Raw genomic sequence first — 20,183 nt, 5'->3', positions numbered from 1 at the left:
AAGTGGTTGTTAAAAGAATCAAATGAAATTATGGGAAAACCCTTTGCAGGCTATTAAATGCTACACAGCTGTCCAGTTGTTGCTTTTTTTCTTTTAACTCATCAGCCTCTCAACCTACCAGAATAATGAAGTTATGCTGTGAGTAATAACACCTTGTATTTTTATATTGTTCATTAGCCACCTTGTAAGGGATGGATTGTGATCCCATATTACAGGTAAGGAGACTTGAACCTAGAGAAATTAAATGATTTGATTCCAGTCACATAAGTGCATGCTGGAGTCAGGGACTAGAACCTACGTCTTTACACTCTCAGTGCAGAGTTCTTTCTTGTAATGCACAATGCCATCAGCATTCACTAAGATCACATTTTTCAGTTTCTTCAATGGTGGTTTTCTGCTTATTTGATGCATTAATTCTGACATAAACACTGATGTTATCCTAGCTTCACCCAGCTTTGGGGAGGAGAAAAGTCTGTCTCCTATCTCCAACTCTGAGTCAGGACCAAAATGTATCTCTTATTTCCCCTTCCCACTCTTCCTTGTATCCTAGCTCCTTGCCTTCTCCCCTCTCAGACTCTGCGGTGGTGTTTGAACCTGGGCATCCTAGAGGTGACGGTCTACGCATTCAGCATTGAAAACTTCAAACGCTCCAAGAGTGAGGTAGACGGGCTTATGGATCTGGCCCGGCAGAAGTTCAGCCGCTTGATGGAAGAACAGTAAGATGCTATCAGAGGGGAGAGCATGTTTGTTCTTCCACCACCCCCAGCCTTATCCTAACCCTTGAAATTCTGTTATCTGAGGCTTACTTAAGGGGCTTCCAACTCTTTTTAATGTTCGTTAGATATCTTGGGTGGCAAATATCAGAAATACAAGATAGTCTTTCATTCTTTATTTCTAACTTTTTTTTTTTTAATAAAGGGGGCATTTATTTGAGGATATTGAGGTGTGTCACATGATTTAAGAACAAGTACAGCCAGCCTCAAGCAAAACTGAAACCAGGAATTAAACCCACTAGGTAGAACCTCTGTATTCATTTATTTCCACCTCTCTCTGCAGACCAGTTTTCTCTTGCTTCAAAAGAGCAGCCCAGAATCAATAAAATCCCTTAACTGGGATCCCTAAATTTCTACCCCAGAACCAATAAACTATGGCCAAGGAAGTGGAGTTAAAACATTGAGGAAGTCATTTTCTGCTGCACAGCGAACCCTAAAAAGTTACTGTACTCCCCCTGCATAGTCTTTTGGGAGGGATAGGATGATGCATAAGAGACGTTTATGGGGAAGCATCAGTACCATTCTTAGCTGTCAGTAAGTTTAGGCTTAACTTAGGGAATAAAGCCAGAGGGGGGCAAAAACGAAGTTCAGTGGAGACTGCTTGCTTCAAAGTATGGAGCCCTTACCAGCCAGAATTGCCCAAAAGTCTTAGTTGCAACTGTTGTGTGCCCAGCTCCTACCTATACCAGGAAGATGAGAGAACAGTGAGCCTAGAACTCCAGTGAAGATGAGCCTAGAACAATGGGTGGTAGGGAGGGTAGCCAGGCTTCCTTCTGTCTATATTAGGATGGTGAGACTCTGGGCTACAGACATTGCTCCCCGGTCCCCAGCAGAGCCTGTGTGGCTCAGAGTTTACACCTAAGGAGCCGGGGATGGAGGCATAGGGGGCACATCCCACTAATCTTACCTTTTTAAAGTGTTTACTATATGCCAGGCTTTGAGCCTAAAATATATTCTTACTCATCCTGTAATCACATTATACCATGACAAAGATACTATTAGCCGATTTTAGAGAGAAGGAAAGTAGAAACTAAAGAAGTTAAGGCATATATCCTGGGTCACACAGCTATCAGACAGGCAGAGCCAAGGTGCACACCTGGATCTTTCTGACTCCAGAGCTGAGCTATCATCTACTACACTGTGCTCTGAGAGACAGGCCATATTACAATTCCTGCAAGATCAAAATGCATGGCAGAAGAGATGCTAATGAGATTGTGCTGATCAGTTAGTAGTAGAGAAGATGGTCTTCGTTTATCATGAAGTCCTGGCGAAAGCAAGAAGAAACTCAGAGGTGCTTTTCCATTAATGTGCCACAGAACCCCAAGGCCTGAGGAGGTGTAGAAAGAACCTAGTGGGAGTGGGATAGGGGGTGCTGAGTTGCATTTACCTATTTTATGTATTGGGCTTCGGTGTAGAATTTGATTTGAAGAAAGGGTTCTTTGGCTAAAACAAAGTGGGAAGACCACTGGCCTGATTCTGTTTCATCAGTTGGGAAACTAAACCCTAGTAAAGAGGTTGAGCAAGGTGGCTCATGCCTGTAATCCCAGCACTTTGGGAGGCCAAGGAGGGCGGATTGCTTGAGTCCAGGAATTTGCTTGAGTCCAGCCTAGGCAACATGGCAAAACCCCATCTCTACAAAAAAATACAAAAAAATTAACTGGGGATGGTGGCACATGCCTGTAATCCCAGCTATGCGGGAGGCTGAAGTGGGAGGATCACTGTGATGAGCCTGGGGAGGTTGAGGCTGCAATGAGCTGTGATCAATCCACTATTCTCCATCCTGTGCAACAGACCGAGACCCTGTCTCAGAAAAAATAATTAAAATAAAAATAAGTAAATTAAAAATTTAAAAAACAGAAGACAAGAGCTTACACATGGTCACACATCAAACTAGTGGCAGAACTATACCACAAGCTATCAGGAGGAGCTGAATCAAGGTCTTCTAGTATACTTCCTTCAATTAAGCTCTCATTTTCCAAAGGTGAAGCATTCGGTTTCTTCATAGCATTTTCAGATGAGAGAAGCTGGTTGAATTCATTCTCACTGTACACAGAGTTTGGGAGTTATTGTATGGAAGCAATATAATGTCATAATTAAGAAGACAAGCTCTGGAGGCTGACTCCCTACGTGCAAATCCTGCTTCTCCATTCATCAGCTGTCTGAACAAATTACCTAATGTCCCTGTGCCTCAGTTTCCTCATCTGTAAAAGGGGAATAATAATGGTATATAACTCAGAGGTTGGTGTAAGGATGGAATGTGTTGGTACATGTAAAGCACTTAGACCAATATCTGGCATTAAGTAAACATAGAATGTTAGCTGTCACCATTATCATAATATTTCACTAGAACATAACAAAAGTACCCCATAATGCAGCTCCTTCCCTTGAGGAGTTTACTCACTTCTCAGATGGGACAAACTTCAAAGATACTTAAAATGCAACTTCCCAAAAAGGACACATGAGGTCGTGTAATGTATAGTAAAGAGTTTGGGTTCTTGCTGGACATGGTGGCTCACACCTGTAATCCTAGCACTTTGGGAGGCTCAGGCAGGAGGATCACTTGAGGCCAAGAGTTTGAGACCACCTTGGGCAACATAGTGAGACCTCATCTTTACAAAAAATACAAAAATTAGCCGGGCATGGTGCTGCACGCCTTTAGTCCCAGCTACTTGGGAAGCTGAGGCAGGAGGATCGCTTGAGCCCAGGGTTTGGAAGTTAACATTGAACCATGAGTATACCACTGCACTCCAGCCTGGGTGAGAGTAAGACCCTGTCTCCAAAAAAGGAAAAGAAAAAAAATGTAGTTTGGGGCCGAGCGTGGTGGCTCATGCCTGTAATCTCAGCACTTGGGAGGCCGAGGCAGGCAGATCACTTGAGGTCAAGAGTTCGAGACCAGCCTGGCCAACGTGGTGAAATCTCATCTCTACTAAAAATACAAAAATTAGCCAGGCATGGTGGCGGGCGCCTGTAATCCCAGCTACTTGGGAGGCTGAGGTGGGAGGATCGCTTAAACCCGGGAGGCGGAGGTTGCAGTGAGCCGAGATCGCGCCACTGCACTCCAGCCTCGGTGACAGAGCAAGACTCCATCTCAAGAAAAAGAATTTGGTTTCTCAAATCAGACAAACTGGGTTTCAATCCTGACAGAGCACTTGATGGCTATATGACCTTGGGCAGTCCCTATCTGACTGTCCTGTCTGAGCCTCGGCACTGAAGTAAGTTTCTTTCAGAGTTGTTGAAGGGATGCAATGAAATAATGCATGTAGAACAGGGTTTGGCGCACAGAAAAGCACTAAAAAAACTGGTGGTCAGTTATTACCTAAGCACCTTACTCTCTCCAGCTTAGCAGGGGCCCTATCCCAATGCTGCCTCTTTTCCCTCATCAGGGAGAAACTGCAGAAGCATGGGGTGTGTATCCGGGTCCTGGGCGATCTGCACTTGTTGCCCTTGGATCTCCAGGAGCTGATTGCACAAGCTGTACAGGCCACGAAGAACTACAACAAGTAAGTTCTCAGATTTCCCTATAGGGAGCTGTTTCAATCTTTGATTCCCTGCTGGCTTTAGGGAGATGTCCTGGGCCTTCCTTGGTCTGGATTGGTGCAAGGCTCAATGAAAGAGTAGGTTGAGCAGCTTAGAGACTTTCTCCTTCTGTCTGCAGGGCACACCAGACATGATTCTGCAATAACATGTTATATGTGTGTATACTGACACGCATAGTTTCTCTTTCCTTTCTCTGCCCACCCCCCACCAAATAAATATGTGTGTGTGTGTGTGTGTGTGTGTTTACTTGACAGGGCATGGGGTCAGAATACAGCAGTTCTTATCCCTGTCTTTGAAGACAGATCCTTCAAGAAATTCTTTTTCTGTTCCACTCCTTTAACCTATGGATAGGATGACCTTGGGAGGTCATACAGACGTACAGGGGAATAGAGTTCAATAATCCAAACTCTGTGATGTGTAGCTTTGAAATATAACGTATATTTTGGCAGTGGACTTGTTTTACATCAAATCTCCTTCCTATTTTCCTTTGTTTGTGCCAGTATCACAGTAGAGTCCTCCTCTGAAAGCTGGTGTACAGTAGAAGGGGAGAGGGTTAGGATGGCAATAGGAGCTATTTAGTGGCTGGGCACAGTGGCTCACGCCTGTAATTCTAGGCGGGTGGATCACCTGAGGTCAGGAGTTCAAGGCTAGCCTGGCCAACATGGTAAAACCCCATCTCTACTAAAAATACAAAAATTAGCCAGGTGTGGTGGTGCGCACCTGTAACCCCAGCTACTTGGGAGGCTGAGGCAGAAGAATCGCTTGAACCCAGGAGGCGGAGGTTGCAGTGAGTCGAGATCACGCCATTGCACTTCAGCCTGGGCGACAAGAGCAAAACTCTGTCTCAAAAAAAACCGAGCCATTTAGTATTTGTCTTATTATAAAACTAGTTACATATTTATTCCAAGAAAACTTGGAAACCACAAAAAACTCATAATTTCACCTTTCAGAGGTATCCACAGTTAACATTTGATGTGTATTTGTTTTTCTAGGGAAAGGCTGGAAGGGCTGCTCTGTAATCAGTGACTTCAATCATCAGTCCCTGTTCCCCTTTGGTAAATTATTCTCTTCTTCCCTCCTCAGGTGTTTCCTGAATGTCTGTTTTGCATACACATCCCGTCATGAGATCAGCAATGCTGTGAGAGAGATGGCCTGGGGGGTGGAGCAAGGCCTGTTGGATCCCAGGTATCCCGAGTTGTTTTGCATGGTAATTGCTAAGGAAAACAGGCCTGGGCCAGCATGGCAGCTCACGCCTGTAATCCCAGCACATTAGGAGGCCGAGGTGGGCAGTCCACTTGAGGCAGGCCAGGAGTTCAAGACCACCCTGGCCAACATGGCAAAACTCCCTCTCTTCAACAACAACAACAAAAAACCAGGCCTGTACCAAACCATAAAGCCCCTCTGTGCCGTGTACTTGGCCAGAGGTCTAATTAGGGGAGCATGTGGAAAGATTTAAGGGGATCTCCCAAATTTAGGGATTAGGATTGGCTTATCACAACCTGCTTCAGAACTAGAGTTCACCACACACCAAGAAACCCCAGAGAAAGAGCAAAGCAGATAACAAAGCCATGTTATTATTCCTTTACAAATTACACCCTCCTGGCCCTTTGGTAGTGTTTTTCTAAGAATGAATTTTCATGAATGCAGTTTGTTGGGGCTAGAGTTCTTTAGGTCTCCCATGTTCTAGTTTCACACAAGATTCAGGTATTTTTGTTTTCTTTGTTTTTTTTTTTTTTTTTTTTTTTTTTTTTGTGAGACAAAGTCTCACTCTGTCGCCCAGGCTGGAGTCCAGTGACGTGATCTCGGCTCACTGCAACCTCCGCCTCCCAGGTTCAAGCAATTCTTCTGCCTCAGCCTCCTGAGTAGCTGGGACTACAGATGCACGCCACCATGCCTGGCTAATTTTTGTATTTTTAGTCGAGACAGGTTTCACCATATTGGCCAGGCTGTTCTCGAACTCCTGACCTCGTGATCTGCCTGCCTTGGCCTCCCAAAGTGCTGGGATTACAGGCGTGAGTCACCATGCCCGGCCGATTCAGGTATTTTTCAAAAAGAAAATTATTAATTGTTGTCAACATAGTGGAATCCTATTAGAGGTGGAGGGACTTTTGAAGCCATTTAAATATTTCATCCCTGTCATGTTATTATTTATGTAACTTTTAATAATATTTGTAGACTAACAGCAATAGTAAAATAATAGTAGCAAAAAATAACCCAAGAGATGTGTTGTGTTCTGTATTTCATTAAGTCATTAACCTTATGTGTGAGAGATTCAAGGCTGTTGTCCATTCTGTAGATGAGAAAACTGAGTTCAGCATTGAAGTGACTTGCCCAGGGTCACTCTACTAGTAAGTGCCAGAGCTGGGACTCATATCTAAAGCTGTTTGATTTTAGGGTTCTTATCCTTTACCTCTATTATGTGGGAGCTTGGGAACCAGGAATTTTTCTGGTTCCCTTCCCCATTCGATTGACCTAGGAAACTAGATTAAAAATCAAAAAGTTACTTGGTGAGAATAGAATTAGATAAAAAGGAGAGGAGACAGTTTTGAGGCTATTTTATGAATGCCTCTCCTTCCTAACAGCTGGGTGACATTTCTCTGTCACATAGTTCACTCATTCAACACATATTTTTTATTTATTTTTTTTTTATTTTATTTATTTTTTTGAGACGGAGTCTCGCTCTGTCTCCAGGCTGGAGTGCAATGGCGAGATCTTGGCTCACTGCAACCTCTGCTTCCCAGGTTCCAGCAATTCTTCACCTCAGCTTCCCAAGTAGCTGGGATTACAGGCGCACACCACCATGCCCAGCTAATTTTTTGTATTTTTTAGTAGAGATGGGGTTTCACCATGTTGGCCAGGCTGGTCTTGAACTCCCAACCTCAAGTGATCTGTCTGCCTCAGCCTCCCAAAGTGCTGGGATTCCAGGCATGAGCCATCACTCCTGGCCTGTTTTTATTTTTATTTTGAGACAGGGACTCACTCTATCGCCCAGGCTGGAGTGCAGTGGTGTGATCTCGGCCCACTGTAGTCTGTGCCTCCCGGGCTCAAGCAGTCCTCCCACTTCAGCCTTCCAAGTAGCTGAGACTACAGGTGTGTGCCACCATGCTCAGCTAATTCTTTTTTTGGAGACAGAGTCTCACTCTTGCCCAGACTGGAGTACAATGGTATAAGCTCGGCTCACTGCAACCTCCACATCCTGGGCTCAAGCGATTCTTCTGCCTCAGCCTCCTGAGTAGCTGGGATTACAGGGGCATGCCACCATGCCCGGCTAATTTTTGTATTTTTAGTAGAGGCGGGGTTTCACTATGTTGGCCAGGCTGGTCTCAAACTCCCGACCTCAGGTAATTCCGCCCACCTCGGCCTCCCAAAGTACTGGGATTACAGGCATGAGCCACCGTACCTGGCCACTCGGCTAATTTTTTAATTCAATTTTTTTTTTTTTTTGAGACTCGCTTTGTTACCCAGGCTGGAGTACAATTGGGTGATCTAAGCACACTGCAACACCTGCCTCCCAGATTCAAGTGATTCTTGTGCCTCAGCCTCCTGAGTAGCTGGGATTACAGGCATGCGCCACCTCGCCAGGCTAATTTTTGTGTGTTTAGTAGAGTTGAGGTTTAACCATGTTGGCCAGGCTGGTCTTGAACTCCTGACCTCAAGTGATCCACCTGCCTCCCAAAGTTCTGGGATTACAGGCGTGAGCCACCATGCCTGGCCTCTTAATTCAAATATTTTTAAGTGTGAACTATAGGTCGGCACAGTGCTATACATAGGGGATAAAAATACATATTTCTTGCCTCGTGGAGCTCTGGTAAAGGAAAAAAACATTAATGAAGATTATACAAGTTAGCATAAAATTATAATGGTGACAATTGGTATAAAGGTAGTGGTGCATGGTACAATAGTTTTTCTTTCTGAATTTTCTTTTTCTTTTTTTTTGTTTTTTGTTTTATTTTGTTTTGAGATAGTGCCTTGCTCTGTTGCCCAGACTGGAGTGCAGTGGTGTGATCTTGGGTCACTGTAACCTCCACCTCCCAGGTTCAAGTGATTCTCCTGCTTCAGCCTCCCACATAGCTGGGATTACAGGCAGCCACCCCCACGCCCAGCTAATTTTTGTATTTTTTAGTTGAGATGAGGTTTCACCATCTTGGCCAGGCTGGTCTCAAACTCCTGACCTCAAACCGCCAACCTCGGCCTCCCATAGTGCTGGGATTACAGGCATGAGCCATCTCGCCTGACCCTTTTTTTTTTTTTTGCTTTTTTACCCTACTTGCAAGCTAACCAAGAATTTATAATAAGAAGAATGGACCTGGTAGGGAAGGCTCCCTGAGAAAATGATAACTGACCTAAGGAGGAAGAATAAGCAATAACCAGGGTAACAGGCGGGAGAGTGAGGAGTTACTTGGTTGCTGAAAGGCTATTGGAACAATTTAAGTAGAGAATACCTGGAAGGCAGCTTGGATTATGGTGGAGGCGTTAATGTGGTGCTGGTAGTGGCGCTGACGTAATAGACTATGTGACGGGTTATGAAGTAGCGGCTGGGCATGTGGTAATCCAAGCACTTTGGGAGGCCGAGGTGGGCAGACCACCTGAGGTCAAAAGTTTGAGGCCAACGTGGTGAAACCCTGTCTCCACTAAAAATACAAAAAACAGTTGGGTGTGGTGGCACGCCCCTGTAATCTCAGCTACTTGGGAGGCTGAGGCAGGAGGATTGCTTGAACCCGGGAGACGGAGGTTGCTGAGAGTCAAGATCGCACCACTGCACTCCAGCCTGGATGACAAAGTGAGACTCTGTCTCAAAAAAAAAAAAAAAAAAGTTATGAAGTAGCTAAAATCAGTAGGATTTAATTGACTGACTCTGGGGAAAGAATGTGTTAAGGGTGTCTCCAGGGTTTTAGACTTATATTACAGTGGATAGTGGTGCCCTTCACTGTGCTAGGTAACCCTGACAGAAAATCCAGTTGAAAAGGGTCAGGAGTTTGGTTTTGGATATCCTGTAAGTGTTTTTTTTTTTTTTTTTTCGAGACAGAGTCTCGCTCTGTCGCCCAGGCTGGAGTGCAGTGGCGCAATCTCTGCTCACTGCAAGCTCCACCTCCCGGGTTCACGCCATTCTCCTGCCTCAGCCTCTCCGAGTAGCTGGGACTACAGGCGCCCGCCACCACGCCCGGCTAATTTTTTGTATTTTTAGTAGAGACGGGGTTTCACCGTGGTCTCGATCTCCTGACCTCGTGATCCGCCCGCCTCGGCCTCCCAAAGTGCTGGGATTACAAGCGTGAGCCACCGCGCCCGGCCTCCTGTAAGTGTTGAACAGAGATGTCAGGTCAATAGTTCAGAGACGGATTGGTATAGTCAGGTCAACAGTCAGACAGAGATGTCAGGTCAACAGTTCAGACAGGGTTTATCTCTGTCACCAGTATGGAAGCCATCTGTGTGTAAGTTAACCTGAGCAAAGAGGGGATGAGAAAGCTAAGGAGAGTCTGTCTGTCTGTTTATCTATTTAGAGATGGTCTCACACTGTCTCCCAGGCTGGAGTGCAGTTGGGCAATCAAAGCTCACTGAAGCTTGGAACTCCTGGTCTCAAAGGAGCCTCTCAAGTACCCAGTACTACAGGCATGCACCACTGCACCCAGCTAAGTTTTTATATTTATTTTTTGTAAAAACAGGGTCTGACTTTGTTGCCCAGGATGGTCTCGAACTCCTGGCCTCAAGTGGTCTTCTTGCCCTGGCCTCCCAAAATGCTGAGATTACAGGTGTAAGCCACTCTGCCCTGCCTGTTAAGGAGTCTAGAGTGAGAAGAAGAAAGAGCCTAGGATGGCATTTTTGAGGAACTCTACCGTTTACTGGCTGGGTAGAGGAGAATAAGCTTTATGAGCGAAAAAAACAGAAAAACAAGAGGAAAACCAGGGCAGCCAGCATTACATAAGCCAAGAAAAGAGGGAGTTTGTTGGTGCAGGTTGGGAAAGGGTAGGGCACTCATGGAAACAATGGTGTCAAATGCTGTAGAGAGGTCAATTAAGATGTAGAGTGAAAATCAGCTGTTGTTAAAACAATTAAGAGACTGGTGGAGTTGGCAGAGGTAGAGAGCAGGCAGGAGGATGAGACAGAAAAGGATTATAGAAATAGAAGCATGTTTTCGATAATTTTAAAATTCTTAGTTTGGAGGTACTTTCGTAGTTCATTATTATTTTTGTGCTTTATAATGAATATGTTTCAAATGTTCTTATATGTATGAAATAAATATTAAGGCACAAGCGTTGACACTAGAATGACAGGAAGCCATTTGACAAGCAGATCTAATATGCATTATGCCTAGGACTCTGATCTTGACTCCTAGTCCAGCATGCTCTACCCTCATACCACATTGCAGTAACCACTGACCTTATCTCCTGCTTCTTGTCCAGCAAGTTTTTCCATATCCTTCTCTGTCCTGCATGGTTTAGTAACTTGCCTCTATGGGGCTAGTTATGCAGACAGGGTGTGGGCTGGGCAGTATCACCAGGGTCAGGAGGCCAGTGTCTCAACCCACCAACTCCTGAAGCTTGGTAAGCTCAGACTGGGCTAATCAGGGCCTGAGGCTGTACACTATATTATTTGAATTTAGACAAACCTACATTTATAACAAAGTCAGTGCGTTAATTACAACTAGGTTCTATGCTTCTAATAGCTGGAATTTTCCTGATTTCTCACTATCACTATCCAACTCCTCATTTTTCTTTCTTCCAGGGTGTGTGTGTGTGTGTGTGTGCGCGCACGCGTGTGTGTGTGTGTATTTTTGTTTTTTTGAGATGGAGTCTTGCTCTGTTGCCCAGGGTGAAGTGCAGTGGCATGCTCTTGGCTCTCTGCAACCTCCACCTTACAGGTTCAAGCGATTCTCATGCCTCAGCCTCCTGAGTAGCCAGGATTATAGGTGCACACCGCCACACCCGGCTATTTTTTTTTTTTTTTTTTAGACAGAGTCTCGCTCTGTCACCCAGGCTGGAGTGCAGTGGTGCAATCTCAGCTCACTGCAACCTCTGCCTCCTGGGTTCACGCCATTCTCCTGCCTCAGCCTCCTGAGTAGCTGGGACTACAGGCACCTGCCACCACACCTGGCTGATGTTTTTGTATTTTTAGTAGAGATGGGTTTCACTATGTTAGCCAGGATGGTCTCGATCTCCTGACCTCGTGATCCACCTGCCTCGGCCTCCCAAAGTGCTGGGATCACACCCAGCTATTTTTTGTATATTTAGTAGAGATGGGGTTTCATCATGTTGACCAGGCTGATCTCAAACTCCTAACCTCAAGTGATCTGCCCGCCTTGGCCTCCCAAAGTCCTGGGATTACAGGTGTGAGCCATAGCACCTGGCCCGTTTTGTTTTGTTTTTGAGACAAGGTTTCACTCTGTTGCTGAGGCTGAAGTGCAGTGGTATGAACATGGCTCACTGCAGCCTAGACCTCCTGGGCTCAAGAGATCCTTCCACCTCAGCTTCCTGAGTATCTGGGACCACAGATACTGCTACCACATCTGGCTAATTTTTTGACTTTGTAGAGACAGGGTCTTGCCATGTTATCCAGGCTGGTCTCAAACTCCTGGGCTCAAGTGATCCTCCTGCCTTGGCCTCCCAAAGTGCTGGGATTACAGGTTTGAACCACCGCACCTGACCGAGGTATATATGTATTTTTTTAGCAGTTAAATTAATAGATTGTTTTGTGAGTCTGGAAATTAAAGAAGAAGGAACTAGATTGAGACCAAAGAATAGTTAATAAATTCTATTCCACCTTGTTACCTTGAATGGGCTACTTGACTCCCTGTAGGCCTCTGTCTTTCTTATAAAACAACAGTGTTAATAATAATAGTAATTGCTAACACTTAGCATTTACTCTGTTCCAAGCATTAAGTATTCCACATACATTTATCCTTAGACCCTATAAGGTAGATACTGTTTTTATGCCCATTTTAAAGATGAGAATACTGAGACATGGAGAGGGAAAGTAACTTGTGCAAGTTCACATAGTTGGCAAACCCTGGGGCCAAGATTTCAACCTGGCTTCAGAGCCTGTGTTCTCATTCCCTGTGGTATACTGACTTCCTCATAGGAAAGTTGAAATGAACAATAAGGCAGTAAAAAAGAAAAAAATTAGATGAGCATGGTGACTTACGCCTGTAATCCCAGGACTTTGGGAGGCTGAGGCAGGAAAATCGCTTGAGCCCTGGAGTTTGAGACCAGCCCTGGCAACACGGCAAGACCCTGTCTCTACAAAAATAAAACAGCTGGGTATGCTGGCACATGCCTTTAGCTACTTGGGAGGCTGAGTGAGGAGGATTACTTGAGCCTAGCAGGTCGAGGCTACAATGAGCTGTGGTTGTGCCATTGCTCTCTAGCCTGAACAACAGAGTGAAACCCTGTCTCAAACACACACACACACACACACACACACTCACTTTTAACATAAATATTTATAACACATGAAATCACATAATGAATAGTTTACACTCTGAATTATGCTTTTTTCATTCAATGTCACGAGTACTTTTCCATGACCCATTTTTTTTTTTTTTTTTTTTTTTGAGACGGAGTCTTGCTCTGTCGCCCAGGCTGGAGTGCAGTGGCGCGATCTCGGCTCACTGCAAGCTCTGCCTCCCGGGTTCACGCCATTCTCCTGCCTCAGCCTCTCCGAGTAGCTGGGACTACAGGCGCCCGCCACCACGCCCGGCTAATTTTTTTGTATTTTTAGAAGAGACGGGGTTTCACCGTGTTAGCTAGGATGGTCTCGATCTCCTGACCTCGTGATCCGCCCGCCTCGGCCTCCCAAAGTGCTGGGATTACAGACTTGAGCCACCGCGCCTGGCCTCCATGACCCATGTTTTTAATAATTCTTCATATCATTATTTATAATGGCTGTAAAATATACCTTGTGTTAATTTATTTAACCAGTCTTCTATTTGTTGGGTATATAGGCAGTTTAATATTTCATTATTACAAATAATGCCACAATTAAATCTTTGACTGAACTTGTCTGCATTTTTTATTGTTTCCTCAGGATCTGAGTTTGAAAGTGCTCATTTCACGTTATTCTTGCCAAGATTTTTTAAATGTAAACTGTTCTGACCAAGTGCAGTGGCTCATACCTGTAATCCAGCACTTTAGGTGGCTCAGGTGGGTTGGATCGCTTGAGCTCATGAATTCGAGACCAGCCTGGGCAAAATGGTAAAACCTCGTCTCTAAAAGTACAAAAATTAGCTGAGTGTGGTGGCATGCACCTATAGTCACAGCTACTTGGGAGGCTGAGGTGGAAGGATGGCTTGAGCCCGGGAGGCTGAGGTTGCAGTGAGCCAAGATCACATCACTGCACTCCAGCCTGGGTAACAGCCAGATCCTGTCTCAAAAAATAAAACAAAAAAATAAACCTATTCTCATAGGTAAAAACTGATATTTTACTGTTATTTAATGTAAATCATTTCTGAAAAGTCTTCACGTAGACTGCTTTAACTCACCATTCCATTTAGGGATGGATTTTTGTTGGCCAAGGTCTACAGATGTTCCATTTTGATTTTGTCAGTTTCATCTTTCCACCCTAGAGTTACCCCCTTTTTTTTTTTTTTTTTTTTTGAGATGGAGTCTCGCTCTGTCGCCCAGGCTGGAGTGCAGTGGCGCAATCTCGGCTCACTACAAGCTCCGCCTCCCGGGTTCACGCCATTCTTCTGCCTCAGCCTCCCAAGTAGCTGGGACTACAGGTGCCCGCCACCACACCCGGCTAATTTTTTGTATCTTTAGTAGAGACGGGGTTTCATCGTGTTAGCCAGGATGGTCTCGACCTCCTGATCTCGTGATCCACCTGCCTCAGCCTCCCAAGTGCTGGGATTACAGGTGTGAGCCACAGCGCCTGGCCAACACCCCCCCCCCTTTTTGTTTTTTTTGAGACAGTCTGCTGTATCACTCAGGCTGGAATGCACTGGCACAATCTCAGCTTTTTCCATTAAGAATTCTGTGCACTGCCTAAAGTAGGTAGAAGAAACTCTTTGCAGATAAATTGTAAACTCAGAGAGACTGAGTCTCTGAAGTCACACTGCAAGTTGGTGGGACTGAAAATAATTTTTTATTATTATTCTTTATATAGCACTTTATAGTTCCCAAAGTGCACTCAAATCTATTATTTCATTTGATTTGACCCTCATGATAACCTATAAGGTGGATAGGACAAATGGGCCCTGTTGTTTTTTTCCTTTTAATTATATTTATTTTAATGCTGAATTTACTCCTGTGCCATAAGTTTTTGTTTCTTCAGTTTCTTTGGGATATCTTTTTCTTCTGGGCAACCTCCTCTTCTGGTTTAGAAACAATCTGTTCCTTTTCAGTGAGGATCATCTCAATGTGGCAGGGAGAGCTCATGGATGGGTTAATCCAACCATGAGCTCTGTAGGTGCAGCGGCGCATCTTAGGTGCTTTGTTCACTTGGATATGCTCAATGACCAGAGAATCTACATTTAAACCCTGAAGTTCAGCATTACTCTCTGCATTTTTAAGCGTGTGCAGCAAACTGACCTTGTGTCCAGCCCCACTGCTTGGCCTGGGCACACCGGCCACCTCCACCATTGTAACGTCGGAATGGTACACACTGTTTCTGTAAAGTGACATCTTTCAGGTACTTCATGACTTTTCGTATATGCATACCCTTAATGGCCTGGGCAGTTTCACGAATGTTCTTAAAGTAAACACGAAGATTGGAACCTCTTGATTTGCATGATATCATGAGGTTCTCTGGGTTAAGTGAATAGCGAACCATTTTCACAGATTACCTCAGGCCGCTTAGGGAAAGAGCAAATGGGCCCATTTTAAAGATAAGAGAATGAGAAATTATATGGATTGTCCAGAGTCTCACATAACTTGGAGAATTAAGACCAAGACAAGCTGTCAGATTACCAGAGAAATCTGAACCAGAGCTCTTCTTATTGCTCAATTATAAGTGAATACTGTTTCCTCTGTGATGATGACACGGAAAAGAAAGCTCTCTCTGTGGTTTGCCTTAGAGGACTGAGAGAGATGAGTAACTTGGCTGGCTGCAGTGGCTCACACCTGTAATCCCAGCACTTTGGGAGGCCGAGGCAGGCAGATCACTTGAGCTCAGGAATTCAAGACCAGCCTGGCCAATGTGGTGAAATCCCATCTTTACTCAAAGTACAAAAATTAGCCGGGTGTGGTGGTGGCTGCCTATAGTCCCAGCTACTTGGGAGGCTGAGGCAAGAGGATCACTTGAACCCAAGAGGTGGAGGTTGCGGGAGCCAAGATTGCGCCACTGCACTCCAGCCTGGGTGACAGAGCAAGACTCCATCTCTAAAAAAAAAGATCAATAACTTGCCTAAAGACACACAACTAGTAAGTGTAGAGTCTGGTTTTGAACACTCAGCCCAGATCTTTCTTTTTTTTTTTTTTTTTTTTTTTTGAGACGGAGTCTCGCTCTGTCGCCCAGGCTGGAGTGCAGTGGCGCGATCTCGGCTTACTGCAAGCTCTGCCCCCCGGGGTTCACGCCATTCTCCTGCCTCAGCCTCCCGAGTAGCTGGGACTACAGGCGCCCGCCACCACGCCCGGCTGATTTTTTGTATTTTTAGTAGAGACGGGGTTTCACCATGTTAGCCAGGATGGTCTCGATCTCCTGACCTCGTGATCCGCCCGCCTTAGCCTCCCAAAGTGCTGGGATTACAGGCGTGAGCCACCGCGCCCGGCCAGCCCAGATCTTTCTGCTTTCCTGACCATGCATCCAGAAACGTGTTCCCACCAAGAAATTTTTGTCTTCTGGACCCTTTCCAAGATGTAACTCTAACTACCTGGACATTCTGAATTCTGCTTCTGGGTAGTTGGTAGGACAGGTAAACAGCATTCTTGGAGCCAACAGACACCAGCCATGCACATACCCTCTTTCTGTGGACAGGATAGTTTTACTTCAGATAAATGCTTCCAGTCACCAGTTTTCTTCAATTCTATCTCCTTTCTGACCATCTGTGCGCTTGGGAAAGTAGCTCTTATCAAACACAGGAGAACTGATCATACTGCTATTTATTTAAAATCCAGTGTAATGTGGAATTTTTGCAATGTTTCAGGGTCCATATGACTTAAATAAGGTTTTAAAAATAAAGTAGCTGAGCATGGTGTTGCACACCTGTGGTCCTAGCTACTTGGGAAGCTGAGGTAGGAGGATTGCTTGAGCATGGAAGGTGGAGGTTGCAGTGAGCTGAGATCACACCACTGCACTCCAGTCTGGGCAACAGAGGGAGACCCTGTCTGGAAAAAAAATAAAATATGTTTTGTGTTTTTTTTGTTTTGAGACGGAGCCTCGCTCTGTTACTCAGGCTGGAGCTCAGTGGCATAATCTGGGCTTACTGTAACCTCTGCCTCCTGGGTTCAAGCAATTCTCCTGCTTCAGCCTCCCAAGTAGCTGGGACTACAGTCATGCGCCACCACACCCAGCTAATTTTTGTACTTTTGGTAGAGATGGGGTTTCACCTTGTTGGCCAGGCTGGTCTCGAACTCCTGATCGCAGGTGATCTGCCTGCCTCAGCCTCCCAAAGTACTGGGATTACAGGCATGAGTCACCACGCCTGGCCAAAAAAAGTTATTTACATAAATTCAAACAATAACAGAAGTACATAAAGTAAAAAGAAATAGTCTTTTCTTCCTTACTTCTTATCCAATCCACTGTTAATAGTATGATGTATCTTTTTAGACTTTGTTCTTTGTTTATGTATACTTATATGCACGTGTGAATGTTTGAATGTGTGTGTGTTTTATACTATATATTCTCTGAAACTTGCCTTTTACATTTAACATTAGATTTTGGACATCTTTCCAAATCAGTGCATTTAGATTTATCTTTATTTTTAGAATGCAGTTGCATAGTATTTCATCAAATACTGGGCCATAGGATGTATGTATGTATTTTAAAAAACAAGATGTTTTTAGCAAAAGACAACAGATATTTTTGTGGGTGCATCTGGTTTTAGGCCTGAGGCTAAATGACTTTCAGCAAATTATTCATTTTTGAGCCTCAGTTTCCTTATCTATAAAATGAGGATAGAAATACCTTATGTATCTGCTGAGCATGGAGGCTCATGCCTGTAATCCCAGCACTTTCGGAGGCCAAGGTGGGTGGATCACGAGGTCAGGAAATCGAGCCCATCCTGGCTAACACGGTGAAACCCTGTCTCTACTAAAAATACAAAAAAAAAAATTAGCCGGGTATGCTGGCGGGTACCTGTAGTCCCAGCTACTCGGGAGGCTGAGGCAGAATGGCGTGAACCCGGGAGGCAGAGCTTGCAGTGAGCCGAGATCGTGCCACTGCACTCCAGCCTGGGGAACAGTGTGAGACTCTATCTCAAATAAATAAATAAATAAATAAATAAATAAATACCTTATGTATCAGAACATGTCGAAAAAGGCAAAAAATAAAAAAAAGAAAGAATTTTACATTGTATTCTCTAAAAAAAAAAATGAAATACCTTATGTAGTTGTGAAGATTTAAATTCATTCATTAATTTAGCAAACATTTGTTGAGGGCCTTCTGTGTAGTATTGGCTAGTGTATTTGATGGTGTTGTATAAACTGAGAAGCCTATATATGGAAGTTCACCATGAGAATACTACAGAAAGAGAATACTACAGGATATGTGCCTCTCTTTGTCTCCTCTTGCTCATCTTAGTGATATCTCTGAGTCTCTGCTTGATAAGTGCCTCTATACCAACCGCTCTCCTCATCCTGACATCTTGATACGGACTTCTGGAGAAGTGCGGCTGAGTGACTTCTTGCTATGGCAGGTAGGTCATTTCTAAGTACTATTATGTTTGTGTCATGGGGAAAACTAACTGTATCCACAGAGTGGATTAGAGTGGTCCATCCCCACTCCCAAACAGGCTGGGGCCAGAGTACTTCTGGGGAAAGCTAAAATCTGGAGAAGCATCCCTAGGCTGTGTCTGATAATACTTGATGTTCATTCTTCATCTGTCGCCGGCTTTGCGAATCCAACTGTAGTGAAAACTTCATTGTGCCCTTTTTCAGGGAATGGGACCTCTGTCTTGCATCCCTAAGCATAAGCTCTTGCCTTGGTAACCTGCCAGGGACCCTAGCCCCTCTGGGTTGGAAGCTTGCCTTGCAGTTACTAGTCCCTCCCCTTCAGGATAAAGGGCCAGGTAAACAATATGCAAACACTCAAGTCTCCATCCCCTGTTAACTTGGTCCCTGGATAGCACATAACTAGGGGAAGTCCTTGTTCTGGGAGAGACTCCATTTGGAAGCAGCTCACATGATAAAGCTCTAGAAATTTTAATGGACCACAATCTTAAAAGTGAGCTAACGTGGGGCGTGGTGGCTCACGCCTGTAATCCTAGCACTTTGGGAGGCTGAGGCAGGCAGATCACTTGAGGTCAGGAGTTTGAGACCAGTCCAGCCAACATGGTGAACCCCTGTCTCTACTAAAAATACAAAAATTAGCCTGGCATGGTGGCAGGTGCCTGTAGTCCCAGCTACTTAGGTGGCTGAGGTGGGAGAATCACTTGAACCTAGGAGGCAGAGGTTGCAGTGAGGCGAGATCGTGCCACTGCACTCCAGCCTGGGCAACAGAGTGAGACTCTGTCTCAAAAAAAAAAAAGAAAAAAATAAGTACAGTGTGCACCTATTGGTTCTGTGGCCCACTGTGCTGCTCAGATCACATTTGGGAAGTTTAATGATGGGCTGAATTTTAAGAGACTACAGAGTCAGTTACTCAGTGTACAAACTAGTTACACTGACAAACTTGAGGACTTACTGGAAGAGGCCAAACTGGAAAGCAAGGAATCTCATGTCTTACAAAAAATGAGGAAAGGATAGTGGTCTGCAAAAGGGAAGTAAGTGACAATGTATTCCCTTGGAAAAAAATGTTGAGTTCCTTCTTTATGCTGGAAATATAGCAGTGACTGAGTCAGAAATGATCCCTACTGTCTTGAAACTTATAGTTTGCTAGCAAAGACAAACTCTGAACAAGTCATTACAACCTTGGGAACTGATAACAGGCAGCTCTCATCTAGCCTTGAAATACTTGAAAGAATGTCACTTTGAAGAAGAAACAAACTTGTCCCAGAAAAAATACCTGGGACCTTGGTAGAAGTTGTAGGGAAGGTGACATTGGTTTAGCATAAAAAGCCAAACAGGCCGGGCGCGGTGACTCATGCTTGTAATCCCAGCACTTTGGGAGGCCGAGGCGGGCGGATCATGAGGTCAGGAGATCGAGACCATGGTGAAACCCCGTCTCTACTAAAAATACAAAAAAATTAGCCGGGCGTGGTGGCGGGCGCCTGTAGTCCCAGCTACTCGGAGAGGCTGAGGCAGGAGAATGGCGTGAACCCGGGAGGCGGAGCTTGCAGTGAGCCGAGATTGTGCCACTGCACTCCAGCCTGGGCGACAGAGCGAGACTCCGTCTCAAAAAAAAAAAATAAAAATAAAAATAAATAAAAAGCCAAACAGGCTATCTGACTAACTAGTTATCCCCCAGGAGGTACTGAATTCCTCAGCACTAGAGATATCAGGCAGTGTTCCAAAGGGGATTCTTCATCAGTGATTATTATTAAAGTACACCTGGCTCTTTGCTATACATATGTTATCTCATTTAATCTAAACAGTACCCTGAAAATTAGGTATTCCTGTTATCCAGTTTTACATTTGAGGAATCTCAGGCCCAGGTGAGATTACCCCTGCTCAAATAAATGGTAAATGGTTAGAGCCAAAATTCAAAGCCAGGCAGTCTGGCTCCAGAGCCCATGCTCTCAACCACTGTGCCCTGCTGCTGGTACTTAAAAATAACAATGGCAGCTACCATTTGTTCATTGCTGACCTTTATCAGACAGTATGTCTTCCAGATGCCCTCTAAGGGCCA

General features: G+C 44.8%; 1 protein-coding gene and 1 pseudogene across 12 annotated transcripts in view; one reads left to right on the top strand and one right to left on the bottom strand.

Annotated features, from left to right (window-relative positions):
• The window catches only part of DHDDS (dehydrodolichyl diphosphate synthase subunit), a 42,389-nt gene that overhangs the window by 10,630 nt on the left and 11,576 nt on the right, over window positions 1-20,183 (top strand). For 6 of the 12 annotated variants that reach the window (XM_055261202.2, XM_055261199.2, XM_063631515.1 and 3 more), the window contains exons 4-7: window positions 574-716; window positions 4,157-4,273; window positions 5,394-5,495; window positions 17,979-18,093. In XM_055261202.2, the coding sequence (XP_055117177.1) occupies window positions 574-716; window positions 4,157-4,273; window positions 5,394-5,495; window positions 17,979-18,093 (477 nt within the window). The remainder of the gene's footprint in view (window positions 1-573; window positions 717-4,156; window positions 4,274-5,393; window positions 5,496-17,978; window positions 18,094-20,183) is intronic. The other 6 variants (XM_055261205.2, XM_063631517.1, XM_055261204.2 and 3 more) reach the window with 2 other exon arrangements.
• LOC129471985 (large ribosomal subunit protein uL22-like) lies at window positions 14,509-15,085 on the bottom strand (annotated as a pseudogene).

This window comes from Symphalangus syndactylus, chromosome 22 (assembly GCF_028878055.3).
Source record: "Symphalangus syndactylus isolate Jambi chromosome 22, NHGRI_mSymSyn1-v2.1_pri, whole genome shotgun sequence".
In the NCBI taxonomy this organism is placed as follows: Eukaryota; Metazoa; Chordata; class Mammalia; order Primates; family Hylobatidae; genus Symphalangus; species Symphalangus syndactylus.
Note: the sequence above shows the minus strand (reverse complement) of the source record. Positions and strands in the feature narration are given on the sequence as shown.